Genomic DNA, 21,487 nt, shown 5'->3' on the forward strand with positions numbered 1-21,487 from the left:
CGGACCGGCCTCCCGGGAACCTGAGGTCACTGCTCTGCGCCGGAAGACGCTGTCTCCTTGGCTCCTTGTCTCAACACAGACCTCTTCCCGGGCCGCCTGACATCCCGGGATATGAGCCGGAAGAGACAGCGCCTGGTCCCGGACGCCTTTGGACTGAAGAGGCGGCGGGAGCGAGGACAGACAGAGGCGGATCCTCTGAGGGGCGAGTCGGGTAAGCGCGGCCGCCCCAGGGCGAGACGGGGAGCGGCGGGCGGTGGGAGAACGGCGCCCCCCGCCCTCCTTCCCGCCGCAGTGACCCGGTCTCTCCGCCCAGGGTCGGCGCGCGCGGCCGTCGCCGAGCTGGTGCAGCTGTTCCCGCGAGGCCTGTTCGAGGACGCGCTGCCGCCCATCGCGTTGAGGAGCCAGGTGTACAGCCTCGTGCCGGACCGGACGGTGGCCGACCGGCAGCTGGTGAGCGGCGTCGGAGCGACGGACGGAGGCAGCTTCCCGGCCTCACGGGCGCTCCCGAGGGTCCCCATCACTCAGACGCTCAGTGGCTCCGCCGGCCCTCGGCCGCTCAGCGGGCGTTCGGGCTCTCTGGGCCGGTCCTTGCGGGGCCGAGGAAAATGCCACAGACCCTGTTAGAAGACCCAGCGGCAGTAGGGGGCATGCCACATCGTGCAAGTGGAAGAGCGACGCTTGGGAAAACGGAGTCATCGGGCACAGTTGGAGCTTTAAAGCGCTGGGAATGCAGGCGGGCGTCAGGTCGCGGCAGGCCTTGTGCGGCGGTGGTGTTTCTGCCTTAACACGGAAGGCGATAAACTAGCAGAGAATGTTAACCAGGAGAGGGAACGCTGTGTTGCGTGGATTGGAGGGAGTGAGATGAGACGGGGAGATCAGTGGGGAAGATACTGCATCGTAGAACTGGTGAAGGCCTAAATGAGGGGAGAGCAGTAGGGAGGGCGAGGGTGGGTGAAGGTGAGGGGAGTGGGGAAGAGGGAAGAGTCCAGGAAGAGTCAGATTTTCTGGATGATGGGGATTGAATGGTTGGTGGAGTGAATAGAAGAGGAGGGCACTGAGTTGTTGGGGCGGATGATAGGTTTGATTTTGTACAAGTTGGAGGTGCATGGGGAGCATCCAAAGGCAAGTGTGTAGTGGACAGTTGGATATGAGGGACTGGAGAGAATTCTGGGCCAGTGATACTAGGTTTGGAGTGGTTGAGGTATGAGCAGTGGTTCAGTCTGTGGATGTGGGTGAGATTGGGTAGGAAGAGTGAGTAGAGGAGTAATTTGTAACCTTTTTACAAACTTTAAAAGATAATGAAAGTTATGACTCTTCTCACAAAAATATATACGTGCCACATACATAGAAGATGTATGTGCATTTTGTTGGGGGAGGGGATGTTGTTTCATGGGTCCTCTGAGGTCCAGGGTTAAGGACCTTGAGCTTAGAGTGAAAGGGCCAAATCTACAGAGCTGAGAGATACCCACGTTTAAGGCAGTCCTGAGTTCTGCCTGTATCAGAATTATCTGGGCTGCTTATTCAAAAATAAAGGTTCCTGGGACTCACCTAAAGCTAATAGATGCAGATCTTTTGAGTGTAGGACCTGGGAATCTACATTTTGAATTACTATCTCAAGTGATTCTTCCTTAAGATTTGGGACCCATTGATGTGAGGGGAAAGCATAGGAAGAGGAGTCTCTGGAAGAAGCTGAGAAGGAATTGCCGGAGTTAGGAGGAACCACGGAAGAGGCCTATTGAGAAATCACATAGATTGTCAAGGAGGTGGAGTAGCTGGCAGTGTTAGAACCCATGATTTAAGGCAGTGGTCAGTATAGGGATTAAGTAAAATAATATCCAAAATCTGTCCATTGGATTTAGCAGGTGGAAGATTAATGGCAACCTGTCAGGATGAAAGGAGGGAAGAAAAGGAAGATGGAGACTAGCTCCACTCTCATGAGGAAGTGAGTTAGATGGAACCACTCCTTATAGACTATTTGTTGTTTTTTTAATTTACTGATGTTAGCCTAAATTTTAAAAAAGCTTTAAAAATGCATAAAAGAAAATATAAACACACACAATTAAAAAAATGTTCATAAAGCAGATATCCATTTAACCACTACCAAGGCCAACTATAGCTACATACATCAATCTCCAGTCAAAAGGACTTAATGTCCCTTGGTGGTAACTATGGTCCTAACTGGTACGATAATCGTTCCCTTGGTTTGCTTTATATCATCTGTGTGATTACCTGTAAATGACATAACTTAGTTTTATCCATTTTTGACCTTGAGATAAACAAAATCATACTGTATATATGTATGTACTATATTTATATCTTGTTTCATTAGGAGAATACTTTTGAAATTCTCAGTTTTAATAGTTCAGTAGCAATAGTTTATTTACTTTCATAGATTTCTATTTTGTGAATATGTCTCATTTTGTTCTAGTGAAAAAAATTATATGTTTCTAGGCAATCTATCATCTGAATTTTCAAATTTATTGGCATAAAATTTGTAGTCTCATTTTATTGTTTATTGGATGTGTAGCAATGGCCCTTTTTTCATTCTTTATATTGATTATCTCTGCTTTATCTAGTCCACCCATCCCTCCCCCCCAACCGTTTTCTTGGTCAGTCTCACCAGTGGCTTATCAATTTTAATAGTTTTATCAATAGCTTTGTTGTTTTCTTGTACACATATTTTCTATTTTATTAGTGTTTATCCTCCACTGTTGTGTTTATTTTACTTTTTTCTGATTAATTTCATCCTCTCTTCACTTCTAATATATGCATGTCAAGTTGTAGTTTATCTTAGTAATGTGCAGATAGATATATATATATAGTTTTGGTATATATTTTTGGCTACCATTCAGTTTAAAATATGTTCTAATTTCTTTTGTCATGTTTTTTCTTGGACTGAGGGTTGATTAGGAATGTATGTCTTAATTTTAATCTGTCTTTAATTTTAATGTATGTGTGTTTTTTCATATTACCTACTTGTTACTGATTTCTGACACAAAAGATACTGTGGTCAGGGAACCTACACAATATGATTTTAGTCATTTGAAGTTTATTGAGACTTGCTTTGTGCTATGTGTTCAGTTTTGCTAAATATTCTATATATATTTGAAGAGAATATGTATTTTTCAGTTACTAGTTTCTTAGTAACTAAAGTTAATGCAAGTTATTTCCTTACTCTTGTTTGTTCTATGAGTTTATGAGAGGTGGATTAATTAACTTTGTGATTATGGATTTGCTAGTATCTTTTCAAATATTTTCCCTACCTTCTCACCTTCCCTCAGCCAAAGTCTTGACTGTTAATTTCTTGAAGGCAGGGCCCATGTCTTAATCACTATCTTATTTTAGTGTCTGGTATATGACTGGAAAATATATATTGATTGCTTGATAGGCAGCTGATGAGGTGGATGGGAAGGTGGGTAACTAATTTGAAAAGACTATTTAGTAATCCACCTGATTCTCTCCCCACAGTTTTTTCTTTGCTTAGAATTCCCAGTGTTTGCAATAAAATATCCCTGCCCCAAAGTGCCCAGAATCTATCAGAGTATCTTACCTTGATACCCTTCTTTTTATTCCCATCTCTCTGGAGACAGAAGGAGCTTCAAGAGCAGGGGGAGATCAGAGTCATCCAACTAGGCTTTGACTTGGACGCCCATGGAATTATCTTCACTGAGGACTACAGGACCAGAGTGCGTGTAACTGTGTGTGTGTGTCATAGGGTGTGGGGGCAAGCAGGGAAGTTGGAGAACGGAAGTAAAAAGAGACAATTTTTCCACTCTGTGTGTTACAGAGAGGACACAGAGCTCTGGTCCGTAGTAATACAAAGGAGAAGAAAAGGAGGTAGAAGGACATGAGCAAAAGGGAAAATGGGAGGAGGAATATCCTGGAGGTGGTCAGTAGAGGCTGAGGTTGGGGCCAGACCTCATCTCTCATCTCTGGTTCCAGGTCCTCAAGGCCTGCGATGGCCGACCATATGCTGGGGCAGTGCAGAAGTTTCTGGCTTTGGTACTTCCAGCCTGTGGGGACCTTAGCTTCCAGCAAGACCAAATGACACAGACCTTTGGCTTCAGGGACCCAGAGATCACGTGAGACTTGGGGGAGTAACAGAGCTCAGGCATCTGAGACTTCCCTGCATCCATCCAGTCCCATCCAGCTTTGTCCTTTTGGTGAACCTGCCAAAAAGATAGATGGACTCCTCTTTTTAGGAAAATGACCTTAATTTGTGCTCCACCCACAAGAGAGGAGGCCTGTTTTTATCTGAGTCCTTGGAAAGAGCCCTAGTCTAGAATTCAAGAGATCTGGGTGACTAATCCAATGAATTTAGAGGCCTGGCAGGCACCATAAATGCCTATTGTGAACCCTGCTGAGACTAAGAGAATTGAGAACGGTAGGAGCTTGGATGCCCCTAAAACCTACATTAAAAAGCAGTGACCAGACAAGGGCGAAGTAAAGATTCCATTTCAGGGGGCCTTATCTGGCTCAGGTTCCCTATTTTGTAACCCAAGGCAAATGTGAAAGCATTTTATAAACTTTTTAGTAAGACATGGGGGAGCCATGGTGAGGTATACATCGGCAGAGGCAGGAGCCCAGAAGAAAGGCCCTTATTTCACCCCTGGGGTTGGGCTGAGGCTGTGTCAGGGCATGTGGTCAAGGAGGGCTTCTAGAAGCAGAAGGTGATTTAGTTGAACAAGTAATAATAATGCAAAAGAAAGGGAGTGGGGGAGTAGGGGCGGGGGACAATCCAAGTAGAGGAATGGAAGCAAGGCCGGGCACTGAACAGCAGGGTGGGAACAGAGAACCACTCCAGGATGGGCTTCTGTTCCTTAGTCCCCTTGCATGGTTGCCCATTTGGGGAGACTGTTCAAGCATCAGTGGGCAGGGATAGGATTCTCAGAGCTCAACTCTTCTCTCTCCTGGCTTCCCACCCTCCTTAGGCAGCTAGTGAATGCTGGAGTGCTCACCGTCCGAGACGCTGGGAGTTGGTGGCTGGCCGTGCCTGGCGCTGGGAGATTCATTAAATATTTTGTTAAAGGTATTCTATCCGCATCTCAAGCCTTCACCCACTTAAGAACACCTTTGGGTAGTTTCTCGGGGCCCAGGCCTTATTCCCTTTTCCCCTCTTCTGTGCCATTTCTCCTTTAGGGCGCCAGGCTGTCCTTGGCATGGTCCGGAAGGCCAAGTACCGGGAGCTACTCCTATCAGAGCTCTTGGGCCGGCGGGCACCTGCCGCGGTGCGACTCGGCCTCACCTACCACGTACATGACCTCATTGGGGCCCAGCTGGTGGACTGGTGAGTCTCACCCCCAGCCTCTGGCAGATCACCAAGCAGTGACCCAAGGTTGGATTCCCTCTGCCATATCCCAGGCCAAGCTCTGAGTTTTCCCCAGACTTTAGGCCTGGGGATCTGGCTCCAGCCTCGTCTTTCTTTTGCAGTGTCTCCACCACTTCTGGAACTCTTCTCCGCCTGCCGGAGACATGAGGATTCTCCTCGTCATTGTATACCTCCCCAGAGTGGGGTGAGAGGGACCCAGGAGTCCTGCCCAGTGGTGGCTGAGACAGGGTCACCTTGGCAAGGCATGGGAGCCCAGATGAGTGTTGGCCTTGCTTCTGCTCAAAGGGTCAGATGTGATTGCTGCTGTTTACCTGGGCTCTGACCCAGTGTTGGGGTTTGGGCAATGCTTCTCTGCCCTTCCATGGAAGTGGAGCCAGAAAGCAGGCCAAGGCCATGGCTGTTGCCTTTCTTGTAGCAAAGTCTGCTGTCACTCTCTTGGGATAGGAAGACAGGGTTTTTGGGGAGGCTGGTGAGGGAGGGCAGAGTCCTCTGTTCTATATGTCGAGGTAAAACTGCCAAATAAAGTACTTCTGCCTGTGCGATTCCCTGGATGTCTTTGTTTAATGTGATGTGTATCTGGGCGCTTCGTTTGCGGGTAGAGTTAAAGCTAGACTTGAGCCTGAGCTTTGCCTCGTTGTTCAGAGAGATAAAAGGACACTGAGGTCAGTTCTCCCTATGGGAGATAAAGGTATACCTGATCTAAACAACAGAATTTCTGTTAGGGCCTGCACAAAGCAAAGGTCTGGTGTCATTCAGGTTTTGTGGGGGTTGTAGTTAGAGATAAGCGTCTTGTACCTTGTTTTGTAAAGATTTTTATGAAGGAGCTTGTGTCTCCAACCATGTACATTAAACTATGCCCACACATACTGGAGAATGTGTGTGTGTGTGTGTGTGTGTGTATATGTATGTGCCCCCAGATACACCCAGTAGGGGGGCTACCCGGGGCACTGGGATGAGAGGGGTTAACACAGAAGGACAGAACATAACTCTGGGCCATGATTTCCTCATTCCCTCAGAGACCCAGGTGTCCGGGATGTTGTCCTCCCTCCCCCTGCCCCTACTAAATACTGGGCCTGGGGCCAGGTGCATTTCTTGCCTGTCACATGGTTTCCCGGCTGTGCTGGGCCAGGGGAGGAGCAAGTTCCAGAGTCAAATCTGCTCTAAGCCCTGGGTTGACCAGAGAGGAGTAGGCCGGCAGACGGGTCTGATCCCTCTTGGGTCCTCCAGCCATGAGGCTCCTCTGGGGGCTGATCTGGGTGACCAGCTTCTTCGCCTTATCCCTGCAGAAGCCCAGGTCCTGGAAGAAGGACTCTAGTGCTTGAGTGGGACAGGGCTGGTGATGGGAGAGCCGACATGGGGGACGTGATGGAGGAATGAGGGATGGAGGGGCCCAGGGGCGCTGAATGTGGTCCCCTTCCTGTTCTCCCTAGGTTGCTCCTGTTTTCGCCTTCTGTGGTTCACTTGGGGGTCCCCCTCTCAGTGAGGGTGCAGCTTGAGAATGTTCCCCAGGGACAAGTAGTGACCGGATCAGTGTTCCTGAGAAACCCATCCAACTTGAATGCCGCCTGCTCCCCAAAGGTGGACTTTTCCCTCAGCTCAGAAAAAGACAACGTACACCTTAGCCTCCAGGTAACTAGCCTCCACTCCCTTCTACTGCTTCTTAGTCACTCTCACCCTGCTCCCCTCTGTCTTCTGTTTGGTCATCTCATTGGCCTACCTCCTCTCTCTTCTACCCCCACTCCCCACACTGTTACCTTTTCTGTTTCTGTCTCCATCTCTGGCTTTTTCCTTCTGCTCTGTTTCTGACCTGCTCCCTCTGCCTCTCCTGACAGATCTCCCCGAGAGATGCAGAGATCTGTGGCCTCTACCGCCTCCTCCGTGGCCCCGAGGTCCAGCTGGTGGCCCAGTCACCATGGCTGAAGAACTCTCTGTCTAGAAAGACAGACATTCAGGGCATCAACCTGCTCTTCTCCTCTCGCCGGGGACACCTTTTTCTGCAGACCGACCAGCCCGTTTATAATCCTGGCCAGCGGGGTGAGTCGGACCCCAGGGCCTCTATGTTTGGCTCCCAGCCTGCTCAAGGCATGTTTGGTACCCCGTGAGACAGCCTGGACAGTGCCACAGAGAAAGGCTGCTTGGCAAATATTTGTTGCCCTCCCCCTTGCTCCCTGGAAGCGGTGGGGGCCGAGGCCCACCTTCGCAGATGGATTCCTGCTCAGCTCTTGCCCTTCTCTCCCAGTTCGATACCGGATCTTTGCTCTGGATCAAAAGATGCGTCCATCCTCTGACACCCTTACGGTCACAGTGGAGGTGAGTCCCTGAGCTCTCTGACCTTCATCAGCAGGGCTGCTGATCTGACCTCCTATCTATGACCACTTCTACTCCCACTGCAGAACTCTCATGGCCTCCGTGTGAGGAAGAGGGAAGTGTACACTTCCTCCATCTTCCAGGATGACTTTGTGATTCCCGATATCTCAGAGTGAGCTCCCCCGACCTGGTGACGGTCCCTCCTGTGCCCATCTCCCATGGCTCTCTGCCTCCAGCACCCAGTCAGACCTTGAGCCCCTCTCACAGCTCTGGTTTTCCCCCAGTCAGTCCTCTGGCTCTCCATGGGCCTCTTGCACAAGCGGGCTGAGTCCCTCCCCCATTCGTAGGCCAGGGACATGGAGGATCTCAGCCCGGTTCTCAGATGGCCGAGACTCTAACAGCAGTACCCAGTTTGAGGTGAAGAAATATGGTGAGAGCTGGAGATGGCGTGGGACAAGCATTTCCTTTCCTGAAGAAGATACGGATAGAGGGGGAGGCAGTGGGGCAGGGCAGGCACAGGGAGGTATGGGTGCCACAGCCCTAAGGGAAGTCTTTGAAGGGTCCTTTCGCTAGTCTGACCTGCCACCCCTTCACACTGGGTCAGTCCTTCCCAACTTCGAGGTGAAGATTGTTCCTGGAAAGGCCTACATCCTGACAGCGCCTGGCTTTCTCGATGAGATCCAATTAGACATCCAGGCCAGGTAACTCTCCCATCCTCCATGTCCTCCACGTGGGGCACCCAGGTTTCCCCATTCAGTCTGAAGGAGCTGTGAAGCCCTGCCTCCCCGCGCCGCCCCCACCCTGAGACATTGGCCTTATTTCCTAGACCCACCCTCTTCCCACTCTCTCTGCGCTGACAGGTACATCTACGGGAAGCCAGTGCAGGGAGTGGCGTATGTGCGCTTCGGGCTCCTGGGTGAGGATGGTGATAAGACTTTCCTTCGGGGGCTGGAGAATCAGACTAAGGTAGGAGGGAGGGTGGGGGTGTTGGGGAGAGGAGGAGAGTGTCGGGGAGGGGAGGAAGGTGTTGAGGAAGGGAGGAGGGTGTCAGGGTGGGGAGGAGGGAAACAAATCTCACCCAGGCCCTGTTTTCTTTTTCACTTCAGCTGGTAGATGGCCAGTGCCATATTTCCCTCTCAAAGGCTGAGTTTCAGGGTTCCCTGGAGAAGCTTCATGTTAACATTGCCGACCTCCCTGGGCTGCGCCTCTATGTTGCCGCTGCCATCATTGAGTCTCCAGGTGAGAGGCCTCCCTGATTGTAACCCCAGCCCCCCGCCTCTGACCTTGAGCTGACCCTCTGTTCTCCAGCAACGACACCATTCCCTACTCTTACCCTTGTCTTGTACCCAAAGCCAGGAAAGACCCAGGAGACTGTCCCTCCCCAGCTGTGTTTCTGGGTGGTTTCAGGAGAAGTTAACCCTTTCACTGTCTCAATTTTTTTTTCTTCACCCATCTCTCCGTCCGTCTGGCAGACACAAGTTACACGCTAGGTCCCATGCTGGCCTCAGCACACAGAGATGAGTACAAGACGGCCCGTGCCCTCAGGAGTCTGAGGAGCTGAGTGTCTCGTGGGCAGGAAACACTCGAGCTGTGGTCACCCTGGCTCTCCCACTCCTCTCTTCGTGGCTCTCTGTCCTCCACCTCTTTCTGCCGCATCTCTTGCAGGGGGAGAGATGGAGGAAGCAGAGCTCACATCTTGGCGTTTTGTGTCATCTCCCTTCACCTTGGATCTTAGCAACACCAAGCGACACCTTGTGCCTGGGGCCCCCTTTCTGCTGCAGGTCTCTTTTGGAGGGGGAGGATGAGTTGGGGGTGGGGTGTTGTCAGGAGGGTACAGGGGTCACTGAGCAGTCTTCTTTATCTGTCCCTCCCCTGCTCACCTAGGCCCTGGTCCGAGACATATCTGGCTTCCCAGCCTCTGGCATCCCTGTCAAAGTTTCGGCCACTCTGTCTCCCGGATCTGCTTCTAAAATCCAGGACCTTGAACAAAACACAGATGAGCGTGGCCAAGTCATTGTTCCCATCGTTACGTCAAAGTCCATCTCAGAATTGCAGCTCTTGGTAGGACTCCCACTCATGGGACAGGGTAGGGGAAGGAAAGAAAGGTTGGCCAGTTTCCTGAGAATCCACTTCCTGGACTGGGGGAAGAAGCTGGTGACCAGGGTCCTTGGCATTGACCGTACCCCTGCCCTGCTCCTTTCTAGGTGTCTGCAGGCTCCCCTTATCCAGCTGTAGGCAGGCTCACCGTGAGAGCCCCACTCTCAGGAGGCTCCAGGTTTCTGTCCATTGAGCGGCTGGATCCTCGACCCCCTCGCATTGGGGACACTCTCATCCTGAACCTGCGAGCTCTGGGCGTCAGTGAGGACAGCTTCTCTCATTACTACTACATGGTGCGCAGAAGCTGGTCTGTTGAGGATGGAGGGTGGGGTGCAGGGAGGATCTCAGGCAGGAGAGAGCCCTTGGGGTGGAGGGAACTGTTTCAGGATTGGGAGTGTGCAGTGAAGAGGAAACCACTCTTGCCTCAGATCCTGTCCCGGGGCCAGATTGTGTCTATGATTCGAGAAGCCAGGACGGACCTGACCTCAATCTCCGTGTTTGTGGACCATAAATTGGTACCCTCCTTCTACTTTGTGGCCTTCTACTATCATGGGGACGTCGCAGTGGCCAACTCCCTGCGCGTGGACGTCCAGGCAGGGGACTGCGAGGGCAAGGTAACTGGCATTCAGAGAGGTGGCACGTCTGTGTGTTAGGAGGTCAAGAGAGAAAGAAGACAGAGTGATTGTGAGCAGGGCATGGATTTGGTTTGGGGTACAGTGAGGGCTGAAGGAAGCTCTCCCCACTCTGACTGCCCCCCTCCTCCCACCTCTGCCAGCTGGAGCTGAATGTGGACAGCATCAAGGAGTATCGTCCTGCAGAGTTTGTAAAGCTCCGCCTGCAAACAGACTCTCCAGCCCTGGTGGCACTGGGGGCCGTGGATACGGCTCTGTATGCTGTGGGCGGGAGTTCCCACAAACCCCTCAACATGGCCAAGGTTTGTCTGGACCCTCTGTTCTCTGTTCTCGCCAGCCCTCCCTCCCCTGTGGGGCTCATTGTCCCAGACCCAGCCCTGAGGTCTCACTCAATCTTCCCGCTGACTCCCCGCTGAGCTTTCCTCAAGCCCTGGGCTCTGCAGTCTCTATTTCCCCACTCTCTTCAGGGTTGCCCATGCCTTCTCACCCAGAGCTGGGTGGCCCATCTGGGTTCCTCAACTTGTCTGCAACTTCCCGGCCTTTTCTTGCCAGGTCTTGGAAGTTATGAACAGCTATGACCTTGGCTGCGGTCCTGGAGGTGGGGACAATGCCCTTCAGGTGTTTGAGACAGCTGGTCTGGCCTTTTCTGATGGAGAACAGTTGACCTCCTCCAGAAAGAGTGAGGACAGAGGAGGAAGGGGAGTTGGGTGGTGGGACAATCAGGAAGGAGGAGGGGCCTGAGGGTGTAAGATGAGAAGAGGGTTGGTGGGAAGGGCAGAGCCAGGGAAGGAAGGTGGGAAGGGGAGGTGGGACCCCTATCCCTGTGCTGGGCTGCAGTCCTGCTTTCTATCAGGTCTGAGTTGTCCCAAGAAGAAAACCCGGAATAAGAGAAACGTGAACTTCCAAAAGGCCATTCACGAGAAGTGTGAGTTGTGGGCGCCTGTGCAGCTCTCCACTTGGCCCAAGGGTTAGGGTGACGGGGTCTCCCTCTTGGCTGCTCTGCTCTTCAGTGAGCCTGTATATGGTATTTGGGGCCGGAGACCCAAGTTCTGGGGTTGAAGGTGGAGGGAGACTCTCTCCATTGGCCAGGAACCCGAGTTCTTGGTCTCTCAGGGTGAGTCCTTGTGTATCTAGAGGTCTGGGTGGGAAATGAGATGTGTCTCTGTGGGGTTCCCCTGTGCATACCCTCCCCCGGCCCTGCAGTGGGCCAGTATGCTTCCCCAGAAGCCCGGCGCTGCTGCCAGGATGGGCTGACGAGGCTGCCCATGATACGCTCCTGCGAGCAACGGGTGGCTCGGGTGCGGCCGGCGGCCTGCCAGGCGCCCTTCCTGTCCTGCTGCCAGTTTGCTGAGAACCTGCGCAAGAAGTCCCGCTCCAGGGGCCAGGTGGGCCTTGCCCGAGGTAAGGCTCTGGGTGGGGCTGGGGGACTGGCAAGAGTCTCTCTGGAAGGGCAGAATGGTTCCCCTCCTGATTCCCCCACGCTGTGGTCCCCTAGCTCTGGAGGTCCTGCAAGAGGAAGACCTGATCGATGAGGATGACATTCCTGTGCGCAGCTTCTTCCCGGAGAACTGGCTCTGGAGAGTGGAAAAAGTGGACCGCTTCCTCCAGTGAGGGGGTGTGGTGGGCCTGGCCTTGGCTCTGGGCTGATCTGGAGCCAGCCCAGGGTGTGATGGGGCTTCTCGCCTTTCCTACTGCAGATTGTCCCATATGCTCCCTGACTCTCTCACCACATGGGAGATCCACGCTGTGAGCTTGTCTGGAAAGACAGGTGAGACGGCCCTGCCTGGACCTCAGTCCCCCGCCCCATCCATCTCCCTCTGACCGAGGCTTCCCACTGAGCCCTTTGCTCTTCTTGCAGGACTGGGGACAGACCCCTGGGGACGTCTGCACTGGAATGTGCTGGGGTGGGGAGGCTAGGGAGTGGTGGCAGGTGGGGGGCAGAAATGGGTCACCCCCTTCCCCTCCTCCTGGGACCCTGTGGCCATGACACCCCCAGGCCTCTGGTCTCTGCCCCCTCTGCTACACCCACCACCCCCATCCACCAGGCCTGTGTGTGGCCACGCCGGCCCGGATCAGAGTGTTCCAGGAATTCCACCTGCACCTCCGCTTGCCTGTCTCTGTCCGCCGCTTTGAGCAGCTGGAGCTGCGGCCTGTCCTCTACAACTACCTGAATAAAAATCTGACTGTGAGGCCCTGCAGAAGCCCGAGCACACAGGGAAGTGGTTGGGAGCTGGGGCAGCTGGAGGGTGGGGGGGCCAAACCGGCCTGAGGCTCCGGCCATCCCCGTCTTCCTGCACCTAGGTGAGCGTCCACGTGTCCCCAGTGGAGGGGCTGTGCCTGGCTGGAGGTGGCGGGCTGGCCCAGAGTGTCCTGGTGCCTGCAGGCTCTGCCCGGCCTGTTGGCTTCTCTGTGGTGCCCACGGCGGCGGCGGCTGTGTCCCTGAAGGTGGTGGCTCAAGGGTCCTCAGACTTCCCTGCAGGGGACGCAGTGTCTAAGGTTCTACAAATTCAGGTGACTGGAGCAGCCCCGAATCCAGCCCCCCAGACTCCCAGATTTATACCATAACCCTGTACCCTCTCTGCTGGCCAGACACCTGAAACCATGCCTTGGTCGGTTTACATCTTCTATAATTCTGATCCCACTCTGCCCCTGATGCTCAAACTCCAAGTCCTAGGGAATATGCACTGGGAGGGGCAGGCCATAGTACTGTGTGGCCTCTCATAGCTGTGTTTCCCCTGAGACAGAGAGAAGGGTCCATCCATACGGAGGAGATTGTCTATGAGCTCAATCCCCTGGGTGAGTGGCCCCCTCCTCCAGCCACCAGTGTCCTAATGGGGTTTTAGGTGGTGGGGGATGCTGGCAGCCAAACAGATGGCCATCTTGGCCCATCCCCCACAGACCACCGAGCCCGGACCTTGGAGATTCCCGGCAACTCTGACCCCAATGTCATCCCAGATGGAGATTTCAGCAGCTTTGTCAGGGTTACAGGTGGGAGTGTTCTCCATCTCTTCCCAGGGGCAGCCTCAGATTCATGTGGCACCCAGGGACCCCTGTTTGATCCCACGATTCCACGGGTCCCCAGACCTGGTCTCTGACCCTTAAACCTCCATCTCCCCCTGTAGCCTCAGAGCCACTGGACACTTTGGGCTCTAAGGGGGTCTTGTCACCAGGAGGCCTGGCCTCCCTCCTGAGGCTTCCCCAGGGCTGCGGGGAGCAAACCATGCTCCTACTGGCTCCAACACTGGCTGCTTCCCGCTACCTGGACAAGACAGAGCAGTGGAGCACACTGCCCCCTGAGACAAAGGACCATGCTGTGGATCTGATCCAGAAAGGTTCTGGGCGTGGGGCTGGGAGAGGGCAGTTCAAGGCAGAGGGGGAGCCCATCTAGCTAGAAGGGAGAAGGAAGGGGGTGCCTGATGGGAATGGGGAGTGTGGCCTCCGGTACATGTGGTGGGAGAGCGAGCATCGCCTCAGCCGCTGCCTCTTGTTCCCAAGGCTACATGCGGATCCAGCAGTTTCGGAAAACCAGTGGTTCCTATGGGGCTTGGTTGCATCGGGACAGCAGCACCTGGTGAGGTTGGGAGAGTGTTTCCCGGTCTCTGCGGGAGCCAGGGCTGGGGGAGGGGGCAGAGCCCGATACAGTGGGAGGGTGAATAACCAGGTGCCTGGGTGAGTGGGGATGTGTCCCCTACGGGGACCAGTCGCTGTCCCCAGCCATTCCTCCTTCCCCACCAGGCTCACGGCGTTTGTGCTGAAGGTACTGAGTCTGGCACAGGAGCAGGTGGGCGGCTCACCTGAGAAGCTGCAGGAGACGGCCAAGTGGCTGCTGTCCCAGCAGCAGGCGGACGGGTCATTCCAGGACCTCTGCCCGGTTTTACACAGGGACATGCAGGTTCGGGGTTGGGAGGCCGGACAGAGGTGGGAGGGCGGTCCCTGCCCCTCCCTGCTCCTGGCTGACATCTTCTCTCCATCCCCTTCAACTAGGGGGGCCTGGTGGGAGATGATGAGACTGTGGCGCTCACAGCCTTTGTGGTCATCGCCCTTCAGCATGGGCTGGCTGTCTTCCAGGATGACATTGCAGAGCAGTTGAAGCAGAAAGTGGTAAGAGTGTTTGCCCTTTCCTGGTCCCCAGCTTTCCCCCTCTCTCCCCAGGAACCCAGGTGTCCAGCTCTTTTGACCTTCCTCCCCACTTTCTCCTAGGAAACCTCCATCATCAGAGCGAACTCCTTCTTGGGGGAGAAAGCAAGTGCTGGGACCCTGGGTGCCCATGCTGCTGCCATCACGGCCTATGCCCTGACTCTCACCAAGGCTTCTGAGGACCTGCGGGATGTTGCCCACCGCAACCTCATGGCCATGGCCCAGAAGACCAGGGGTGAGCGCCAAGGGTGTCCTGGTAGTGAGCCTGGGTCTTGGGGGACCTGGGACCCCTGAGTATGCCCAAAGGGAGAAATTGAATGAAGACCTCAAGAAGGAATGAAAGCCTAAGGGATAATTGGGCAGAATTGGAAGAGCTCAATACGGGGAGTGTCAGAGGGCCAGGCAACTAGCCCTGTCCACCATTCACCTGTGGGTCTCCCTTTACTTCCAGATAACCTGTACTGGGGCTCAGTCCCTGGTTCTCAGAGCAATGCCGTTCCACCCACCCTGGCTCCTCAAGGCCCAGCAGACCCCATACCCCAAGCCCCAGCCGTGTGGATTGAAACCACAGCCTACGGCCTGCTTCACCTGCTGCTTCAGGAGGGCAAGTCAGAGATGGCCGACTATGCTGCAGCCTGGCTTACCCACCAGGGCAGTTTCCAAGGCGGGTTCCGCAGCACCCAGGTAGGGGCTGCCAGGGGGCTTCGGGGGTGGGTGGTCCCGAGACCGAGTGCCTGAGTGCCAGCCCACCTCCCCAGGACACAGTGATAGCCTTGGATGCTCTGTCTGCATACTGGATTGCTTCCCACACCCATGAAGAGAGGGCACTCAACGTGACTCTTAGCTCCATTGGCCTCAGTGGGTTCAAGTCCCACGAGCTGCAGCTGAACAACCACCAAATTCAGGGGCTGGAGGAGGAGCTGCAGGTGAGCCACTCCTTCACCTGGCTTGCCTCCCCCACCCCTGGGCCTCCCGTGGCCAGGCCTGAAGCCAACCCTGCCTCCCCCCACCCTTGTGGAATCCCCATGGCATCTCGGCTCGATGTCCTTGTGGGAAGACCTATTTGCCACATGACCTGGAGAAAGTCACCTAACCTCTGAGCTTCATTTTTCTCATCTCAAAATTAATATATGGGTAGTCTACCCAACAGGGTTTTTAGGAGGCTGAGGTGAGGTGTCAGCTCTGTGAGTGGGTGGGAGAGGAGATGAACTGGAACAACCGTGTGCCCTTGTGTGCCCCTCTGATATCCCTTTCCCTTGTCCATTCCTGCAAGTTTTCATTGGGCAGCAAGATTAACGTGAAGGTGGGAGGCAACAGCAAAGGGACATTGAAGGTGAGAGCCAGCAGCACTGAATGCCTGGGACCCCAGCATGGAGGGGCCGTGGTCTTGAGTGGGAGGCCTGAGGGGGAGCTTGTGGTGAGCAGGGAGGGAAGGAAGGAGATGCCCCCGAGTGGGCGGCCCCCCTTATTGGTCTGGGTGCTCCCCCCGAATCTGGTCTCTGCCCTTTCTGGGCACCTGTCCTCTCCTTCTCCCCCAATCAGTGCTGATGGCATACACACCTAGCACCTCAACCCAGGCCTCTCGCCTGAGCCACAGGCCCCACATGTCACACAGCACCTCAAACCCTTTCTTCCTCCCGGGTCCCCTCACCTGACCGACAGGGCCCCTTCCCCACAGGAGCCCAGCCACTGCTCTGGAGGCCATCTTAGTGTCCCCACCCCCACCCTTCCTTATGGCCCCAGCAGCTCGTCCTCGGCTCCCCTGCAGCCCAGGGCCCATGCCACTTGTTTCCTAGACTCTGCTAAGACGGTGTTGGAACTTCTCCCTAACCTGTATCTCACCTCTCTGATCCACTGTGCACACTACCATGAGATCAGCCTTCTGAAAACACTAGTCAGACTAGCCCTGGAGAAAAGTCAGACTCTTCCACCTATACAACTGAGCATCTGCCCACCTCCCTCGCCAGACAAATCCCCTCATGTACACAGATCTCCTCCCCTTGAGTGTCCTTCCCTTCCTTCGTCCCAAGTGACAAACTCGTTCTTCTCCTCCAAACTTTGGCCAGAAGCCTTTCCTGAGCTTTCCATTCCAGCCTCTTCTGGGCCCCATGTAGAGTGCTCGCCCCTGAGGCAGGCCCCTGTCCCCGGTCTCGCCGGGTCTCGCAGACCCTGGGCCACCCGCCTTAATGGACTGGTCAGGAGGGATGAGAGGGGTGGAAGGCCTGGAACCCCTCAGCCTAGGGATGGCCCAGGTGTGGCCTGGGAGAAAGGTCTGGGCCCCAAACGTACCCTGTTCTCACCCCTTGTTGAGCTAGGTCCTTCGTACCTATAATGTCCTGGACCTGAAGAACACGACCTGTGAGGATCTTCAGATTCAAGTTACCGTCATGGGCCATGTTGAATACACAAGTGAGTGTTGGGGCTGCAGGCCGTTGGGCCCCGAGGGGGCCAGAGCCAGCAGCCAAGCCACCCCACTGTCCCTGTGCAGGGGAGGCCAATGAGGACTACGAGGACTATGTGTATGAGGAGCTTCCAGCCAAGGATGACCCAGATGCTGGTTCCCAGACCGTGACACCCCTGGAGCTGTTTGAGAGGCGGCGGAATCGCCGCAGGCGGGAGGCCCCCGGGGTGCCCGACGACCAGGAGTCCAGAGTGCAGTACACCGTGTGCATCTGGTGAGCATGGGGGGTGGGGGTGGGTGACAACGCCGGACATGGGGCACTGCCAGGCCAGGAGACGGAGGCAGGGCAGAGACCGGGGCTGGGTGTCTGCCACCCAGAGCATGTGGGCCCTGGACATGTCTCTCTGCAGGCGGAATGGCAAGGAGGGGCTGTCGGGCATGGCCATTGCCGATATCACCCTCCTGAGTGGATTCAGCGCCCTGCGTGCCGACCTGGAGAAGGTGCAGTCAGCTGCCCAGGCGGGGGCGGGGGGTGGTTGGGAGGATGGGACTCCTTGTGCCCCAGGAGCTCGGGTCCATCCCTGAAGCTATCCCAGCCGCTGTGCCCTGTCTTGTGTAGGGGCCGGGGCCATCTCCCTGTGACCATCTGTTCTTCCCCACAGCTGACCTCCCTCTCTGACCGCTACGTGAGTCATTTTGAGACCGAGGGTCCCCACGTCCTGCTGTACTTTGACTCGGTGAGCAGGGAGGGGCGACACAGGTAGGGTGACCATGGGTTTACTAAGCATGGGTGACCTGAGAGAGGACGTGTGATGGAAGCAGGGAGACAGGATGAGAGTGTGTCGGAGCAGAGTTAGGGGCAGGCCCGGGAGGCTGCCCTGCCTGTAGGCGATGGGGGCCGAGCTCCGGGTGCCGCTCCAGGGCTGGTGCCCATCGGCAGGGAAGGACTCGAGAGTAAGCCCTTCATAAAGCTGAATTTATGTAACTCAAGGGCTGCCTTTGTTGCTTGTTGTTGACCTTTCTAGTTTTTTTGGTTTTTGTTTTTGATATTGAAGTATATTTTCTTTTCCAAAGTGATGACAGTCATAGAGGAGTTGCTTTTGCCTTTCCATGCCATTTTTGGCTAAAACAAAGAATCATTAACCCTCTGATGGCCCTCAAACTTTTTTTTGAGCATTAGCTGTAATCTCTTGGAGAAAATGTGAAAAAGATATAATACTGTAACACCTTTAGCCAGGTGTGTAGGGGTTGAGGAAGCGCCCCCCCCAGCCCAGTGTTTATAGAGGGGCCAGACCCCATTAGCCTGAGAAGTCAAGAAGAGGAGTTTCATTGAACACAGTGGCAGATGAGAAGTCAGGAAGATTTTGGATGAGGAGTTGACTTAAGCAGCATGGCTCGGGAGGGAGACTGGCAGGGAACCGGGCTGGACCAGACCAGTGTAGTGTGGGTGTGAGGAGAGGGGTCTGGGTCTAGGCCATGAGGATGGGCCAGTGACAGCACCTGCCGTTATGTTATGACACATAAAGGGGGGCCTGGGTGCAGCAGTAACGAAGCAAGGCCTTTGTGGCAGGATCTGGGGGTGGGCTTCTGGGGGCAGGCAGAGTGAATTTGGGGAATTTCTATGTCCCACAAGAATCCTACTGCAAGAATGAGGCTGAGTGTTTAATTTGGGAATCATCAGCCTGGAAGGGTTTGGTGAAAGCCAAGGAGCGGCTGAGACCTCCTCAGGGGAACGCGGTGGACCCGAGTAGCCAGGGCCAGGGACTGTGCCTCTGGGAGGGAAGAAGAGGGATGGTCAGGCATGACAAGGTCAGAACCAGGGATGGCCAGAAGCTAACCCTGAGCTCAGAGAGTTTCATGCAGAACGTGTCCATGATGTGAGGGCACTGGAGACTGGGACGAGGTCACTGTCTGGCAGTGACGTGAGCAGAGACCTCGGGGTTTTTAGAGTTTTTAGAGTTCCGGAGCCGGAAGGTACTAGCATGTGAAAGACACTGAAGATAAGACCAGACACAGGTCAAGGAGATGTAGCACAGCGGCCTGCAGGGCCCAGGGGGTGCATCCTGACATCTCCTCCCCACCTCGCCAGGTCCCCACCTCCCGGGAATGCGTGGGCTTTGGAGCTGTTCAGGAAGTGCCCGTGGGGCTCGTCCAGCCGGCCAGCGCGGCGGTGTATGATTACTACAACCCTGGTGAGCGCTTGGAGGGCTCTCGGCAGGTTTGGAGTAGGTGTCCCCATATGGGACATCAGGAAGGGGGGGGGTCAGTGCCGGGTGGCAATGATATCCCCTTTGGGACAGGGGTGACAGTGTTGGGGGGTGTGCATTCTAACTGTACTCTGTCCTGCAGAGCGCAAGTGTTCTGTGTTTTACGGGGCCCCCACTAAGAGCAAACTCTTGTCCACATTGTGCTCTGCTGATGTCTGCCAGTGTGCTGAGGGTAAGAGCTGGGTCTGGGGGCAGGGGGTGGGGTGAGGGGAAGCCAGTGAGGCTGGGGCCTGCACTGGCTCATCTGTCCCCCCCGCCCCCTGGCAGGGAAGTGCCCTCGACAGCGTCGTGCCCTGGAGCGGGGGCTGCAGGATGAGGCTGGCTACAGGATGAAGTTCGCCTGCTACCACCCCCGAGTGCATTACGGTCCGTGCGCCCCCCCCACCGCCCAGCCCAGCTCTGTAATTGGGCTCATGACCGCTGCTGGAACAAACCTGTGCTCCCTTCCCTTAAACTCTCTCGCAGGCTTCCAGGTGAAGGTCCTCCGAGAAGATAGCAGAGCTGCCTTCCGCCTCTTTGAAACCAGAATCACCCAAGTCCTGCACTTCAGTATGAAGGGGCTGGGGCTGGGGGACTTAGGGAGCCGAGGTCGGGGTTTGCGGCCCGGGTGCCTGGGACAACGGATGTTTGGAGGCTGAGCTCAAAGCCCCTCAGCCTCTTGGAAGCTCTGGACTTGGCCATAAATCGAAAAGCAGTGGTACATCCCCATTAGGAGCAGTGAGGGCTAAGCGAGAGGCTCCGTGCACAGCCCTCGGCCCTCACTGGTCCTGTACCTTCCATTCGCCTCTTACAATTCCTGTGCACCTTATCCTCTCAGCCAAGGACACCAAAGCCACTGTCCGTCAGACCCGAAACTTCCTGGTTCGAGCCTCTTGCCGTCTTCGCTTGGAACCTGGGAAAGAATATTTAATCATGGGTCTGGATGGAGTTACCTTTGACCTCAAGGGAGAGTGAGTTCTCTGGGCCTTGCTCTCCTCCCACATGAGGGAATGGATGGATCCCCAGCGTGCAGACCCTGCCTCGCCAGAAGCCAGGTGCCCATCCTCCCCACCCCTGCTGACTGCCCTTTTGCCTCTGCAGCCCCCAATACCTGCTGGACTCGAATACCTGGGTCGAGGAGATGCCCTCTGAACGCCTGTGCCAGAGCACCCGCCATCGGGCAGCCTGCACCCAGCTCAGCAACTTCCTCCAGGAGTATGGCATTCAGGGCTGCCAGGTGTAAGGGCTGCCCTCCTCTTCCGGGGATGCCTGGACGGTCTCTGTGCCCACTGGACACGGCCCCAGGCGGTTCCAGGGGTTCAATAAAGGCCTTTGGCAGCAGAGTGTCAGTGTGTGTCTCCAGGATTGAGAGCAGTGCCCCCAGACCCCTGCCAGCCATGAGAGCAGGGTTTGCCTAATCTGAGGCTCCCAGAGCCTGCATGACCCTTGGGGTTGTCACTCCCATATCATTCCCTGGGAGCTCAGTCCATCTGCAAAGCACGCTGAGCGGACTTGGGACCCCTGCAGCCTGCACCCTAAGGGTCTGGCACCACAGCGAGGCCTCCCTCCACAGCCCTGCTGTCACCAGTCCCTGTGGCCTCAGACGATGCTCGAGCTCAGCCTAACGCCACTGCCCTTCCACCTGACGAGTGGCTGTCGGCCACACGTTTCCCACTCTGCCCTTGTGCAGCTTTGAGTTCTGGGGTCTCCTGCTTGTAGCTGACCTCTGCTTTCTTGAAAGCAGATGGCTGACACTTGATCTCCTTACCAGTGTTTAGGGAACTTTCCTGGCGTTGTGCAGTGACTTTGGTCTGGGTGTTAATACACTGAGTCCGCAGCTCTACTGGGTCCAATCTCCCCACCTGCCTGCCTCACTCTCCCCCATTTAGTGGCACCCCTTGGGTCTTCAGGGCTGATTGGAAATCCAGCTAGAGAAATGGGCTGAGAGTGGGGTTGACGGAAGCGGAGTCCGCAGCAGCCTGCCATCTGATCGGGTAGCTGCAGTTTGTGGGGCTCTCCCTCCAGGCCATGCCCTATGCCAGGTCCCCATCCTTGAGACGTGGGATGTTCGGGAGCTGCCTGGTCCTGTGGGGGCACGTAGTTGGGGCACCTGATCCAATCTGGGGGCAGGGAGAAGGCAAGGGCTTCCTGGAGGTGACCTCTAACGTGGGTTCTGAAAGTTGAGGCGTCACGCAGAGAGAGTGGGTATAGGTGAGGGTATTTGAGCAGATGATGGAGAATAGGAAAGACCCAGAGGCCAGGGGCAGGACAGAGCCCATTTGTGGGCACTGCATATAATTCCATCGTGTCTGAGGTTGGGCTTTGGAGGTGGGGTGGA

General features: G+C 55.2%; 2 protein-coding genes across 3 annotated transcripts; both read left to right on the forward strand.

Annotated features, from left to right (window-relative positions):
* Nucleotides 1-46: 46 nt before the first annotated feature.
* LOC111152247 (serine/threonine kinase 19) lies at nucleotides 47-5,894 on the forward strand. The gene is made up of 6 exons (XM_022510690.1): nucleotides 47-450; nucleotides 3,591-3,686; nucleotides 3,943-4,082; nucleotides 4,932-5,029; nucleotides 5,140-5,287; nucleotides 5,431-5,894. The coding sequence occupies exons 1-6, from the start codon at nucleotides 112-114 to the stop codon at nucleotides 5,474-5,476; spliced, it is 867 nt and encodes a 288-aa protein (XP_022366398.1). The 5' UTR covers nucleotides 47-111; the 3' UTR covers nucleotides 5,477-5,894.
* A 569-nt stretch (nucleotides 5,895-6,463) lies between these two features.
* LOC111152244 (complement C4-A-like) lies at nucleotides 6,464-20,493 on the forward strand. 2 transcript variants are annotated; one of them, XM_022510683.1, is made up of 41 exons: nucleotides 6,464-6,623; nucleotides 6,760-6,958; nucleotides 7,162-7,363; nucleotides 7,569-7,639; nucleotides 7,723-7,808; nucleotides 7,984-8,066; nucleotides 8,241-8,337; nucleotides 8,497-8,602; nucleotides 8,743-8,875; nucleotides 9,302-9,417; nucleotides 9,521-9,697; nucleotides 9,841-10,026; nucleotides 10,162-10,347; nucleotides 10,509-10,667; nucleotides 10,918-11,044; nucleotides 11,219-11,290; nucleotides 11,569-11,766; nucleotides 11,861-11,972; nucleotides 12,063-12,133; nucleotides 12,411-12,550; nucleotides 12,667-12,876; nucleotides 13,110-13,161; nucleotides 13,264-13,353; nucleotides 13,488-13,697; nucleotides 13,861-13,936; nucleotides 14,101-14,257; nucleotides 14,350-14,466; nucleotides 14,566-14,737; nucleotides 14,954-15,186; nucleotides 15,261-15,428; nucleotides 15,776-15,835; nucleotides 16,818-16,911; nucleotides 16,991-17,177; nucleotides 17,314-17,404; nucleotides 17,566-17,640; nucleotides 18,993-19,095; nucleotides 19,253-19,342; nucleotides 19,438-19,536; nucleotides 19,636-19,719; nucleotides 19,988-20,120; nucleotides 20,251-20,493. In XM_022510683.1, exons 1-41 carry the CDS (start codon nucleotides 6,559-6,561, stop codon nucleotides 20,390-20,392), a joined length of 5,229 nt encoding a protein of 1,742 aa, XP_022366391.1. In that variant the 5' UTR covers nucleotides 6,464-6,558; the 3' UTR covers nucleotides 20,393-20,493. The 2 variants fall into 2 exon arrangements, with proteins under 2 accessions (XP_022366391.1, XP_022366392.1); XM_022510684.1 differs by lacking the exon at nucleotides 17,314-17,404 and having other exon boundaries at nucleotides 16,991-17,130.
* Nucleotides 20,494-21,487: the final 994 nt, after the last annotated feature.

Source organism: Enhydra lutris, unplaced genomic scaffold (assembly GCF_002288905.1).
Source record: "Enhydra lutris kenyoni isolate GAN:26980312 unplaced genomic scaffold, ASM228890v2 scaffoldscaffold28, whole genome shotgun sequence".
In the NCBI taxonomy this organism is placed as follows: Eukaryota; Metazoa; Chordata; class Mammalia; order Carnivora; family Mustelidae; genus Enhydra; species Enhydra lutris.

What these genes read in the sequence shown, in the direction of transcription:
- LOC111152247 (XM_022510690.1), top strand. Translation starts at nt 112, where the DNA reads ATGAGCCGGAAGAGACAGCGCCTGGTCCCGGACGCCTTTGGACTGAAG. An exon ending in CGGTGGCCGACCGGCAGCTG is followed by an intron (nt 451 to 3,590) that starts GTGAGCGGCGTC and finishes CTCTGGAGACAG; the next exon opens with AAGGAGCTTCAAGAGCAGGG. An exon ending in CATTAAATATTTTGTTAAAG is followed by an intron (nt 5,030 to 5,139) that starts GTATTCTATCCG and finishes TTTCTCCTTTAG; the next exon opens with GGCGCCAGGCTGTCCTTGGC.
- LOC111152244 (XM_022510683.1), top strand. Translation starts at nt 6,559, where the DNA reads ATGAGGCTCCTCTGGGGGCTGATCTGGGTGACCAGCTTCTTCGCCTTA. An exon ending in GTTTGAGGTGAAGAAATATG is followed by an intron (nt 8,067 to 8,240) that starts GTGAGAGCTGGA and finishes ACACTGGGTCAG; the next exon opens with TCCTTCCCAACTTCGAGGTG. An exon ending in CCACCCCCGAGTGCATTACG is followed by an intron (nt 19,537 to 19,635) that starts GTCCGTGCGCCC and finishes ACTCTCTCGCAG; the next exon opens with GCTTCCAGGTGAAGGTCCTC.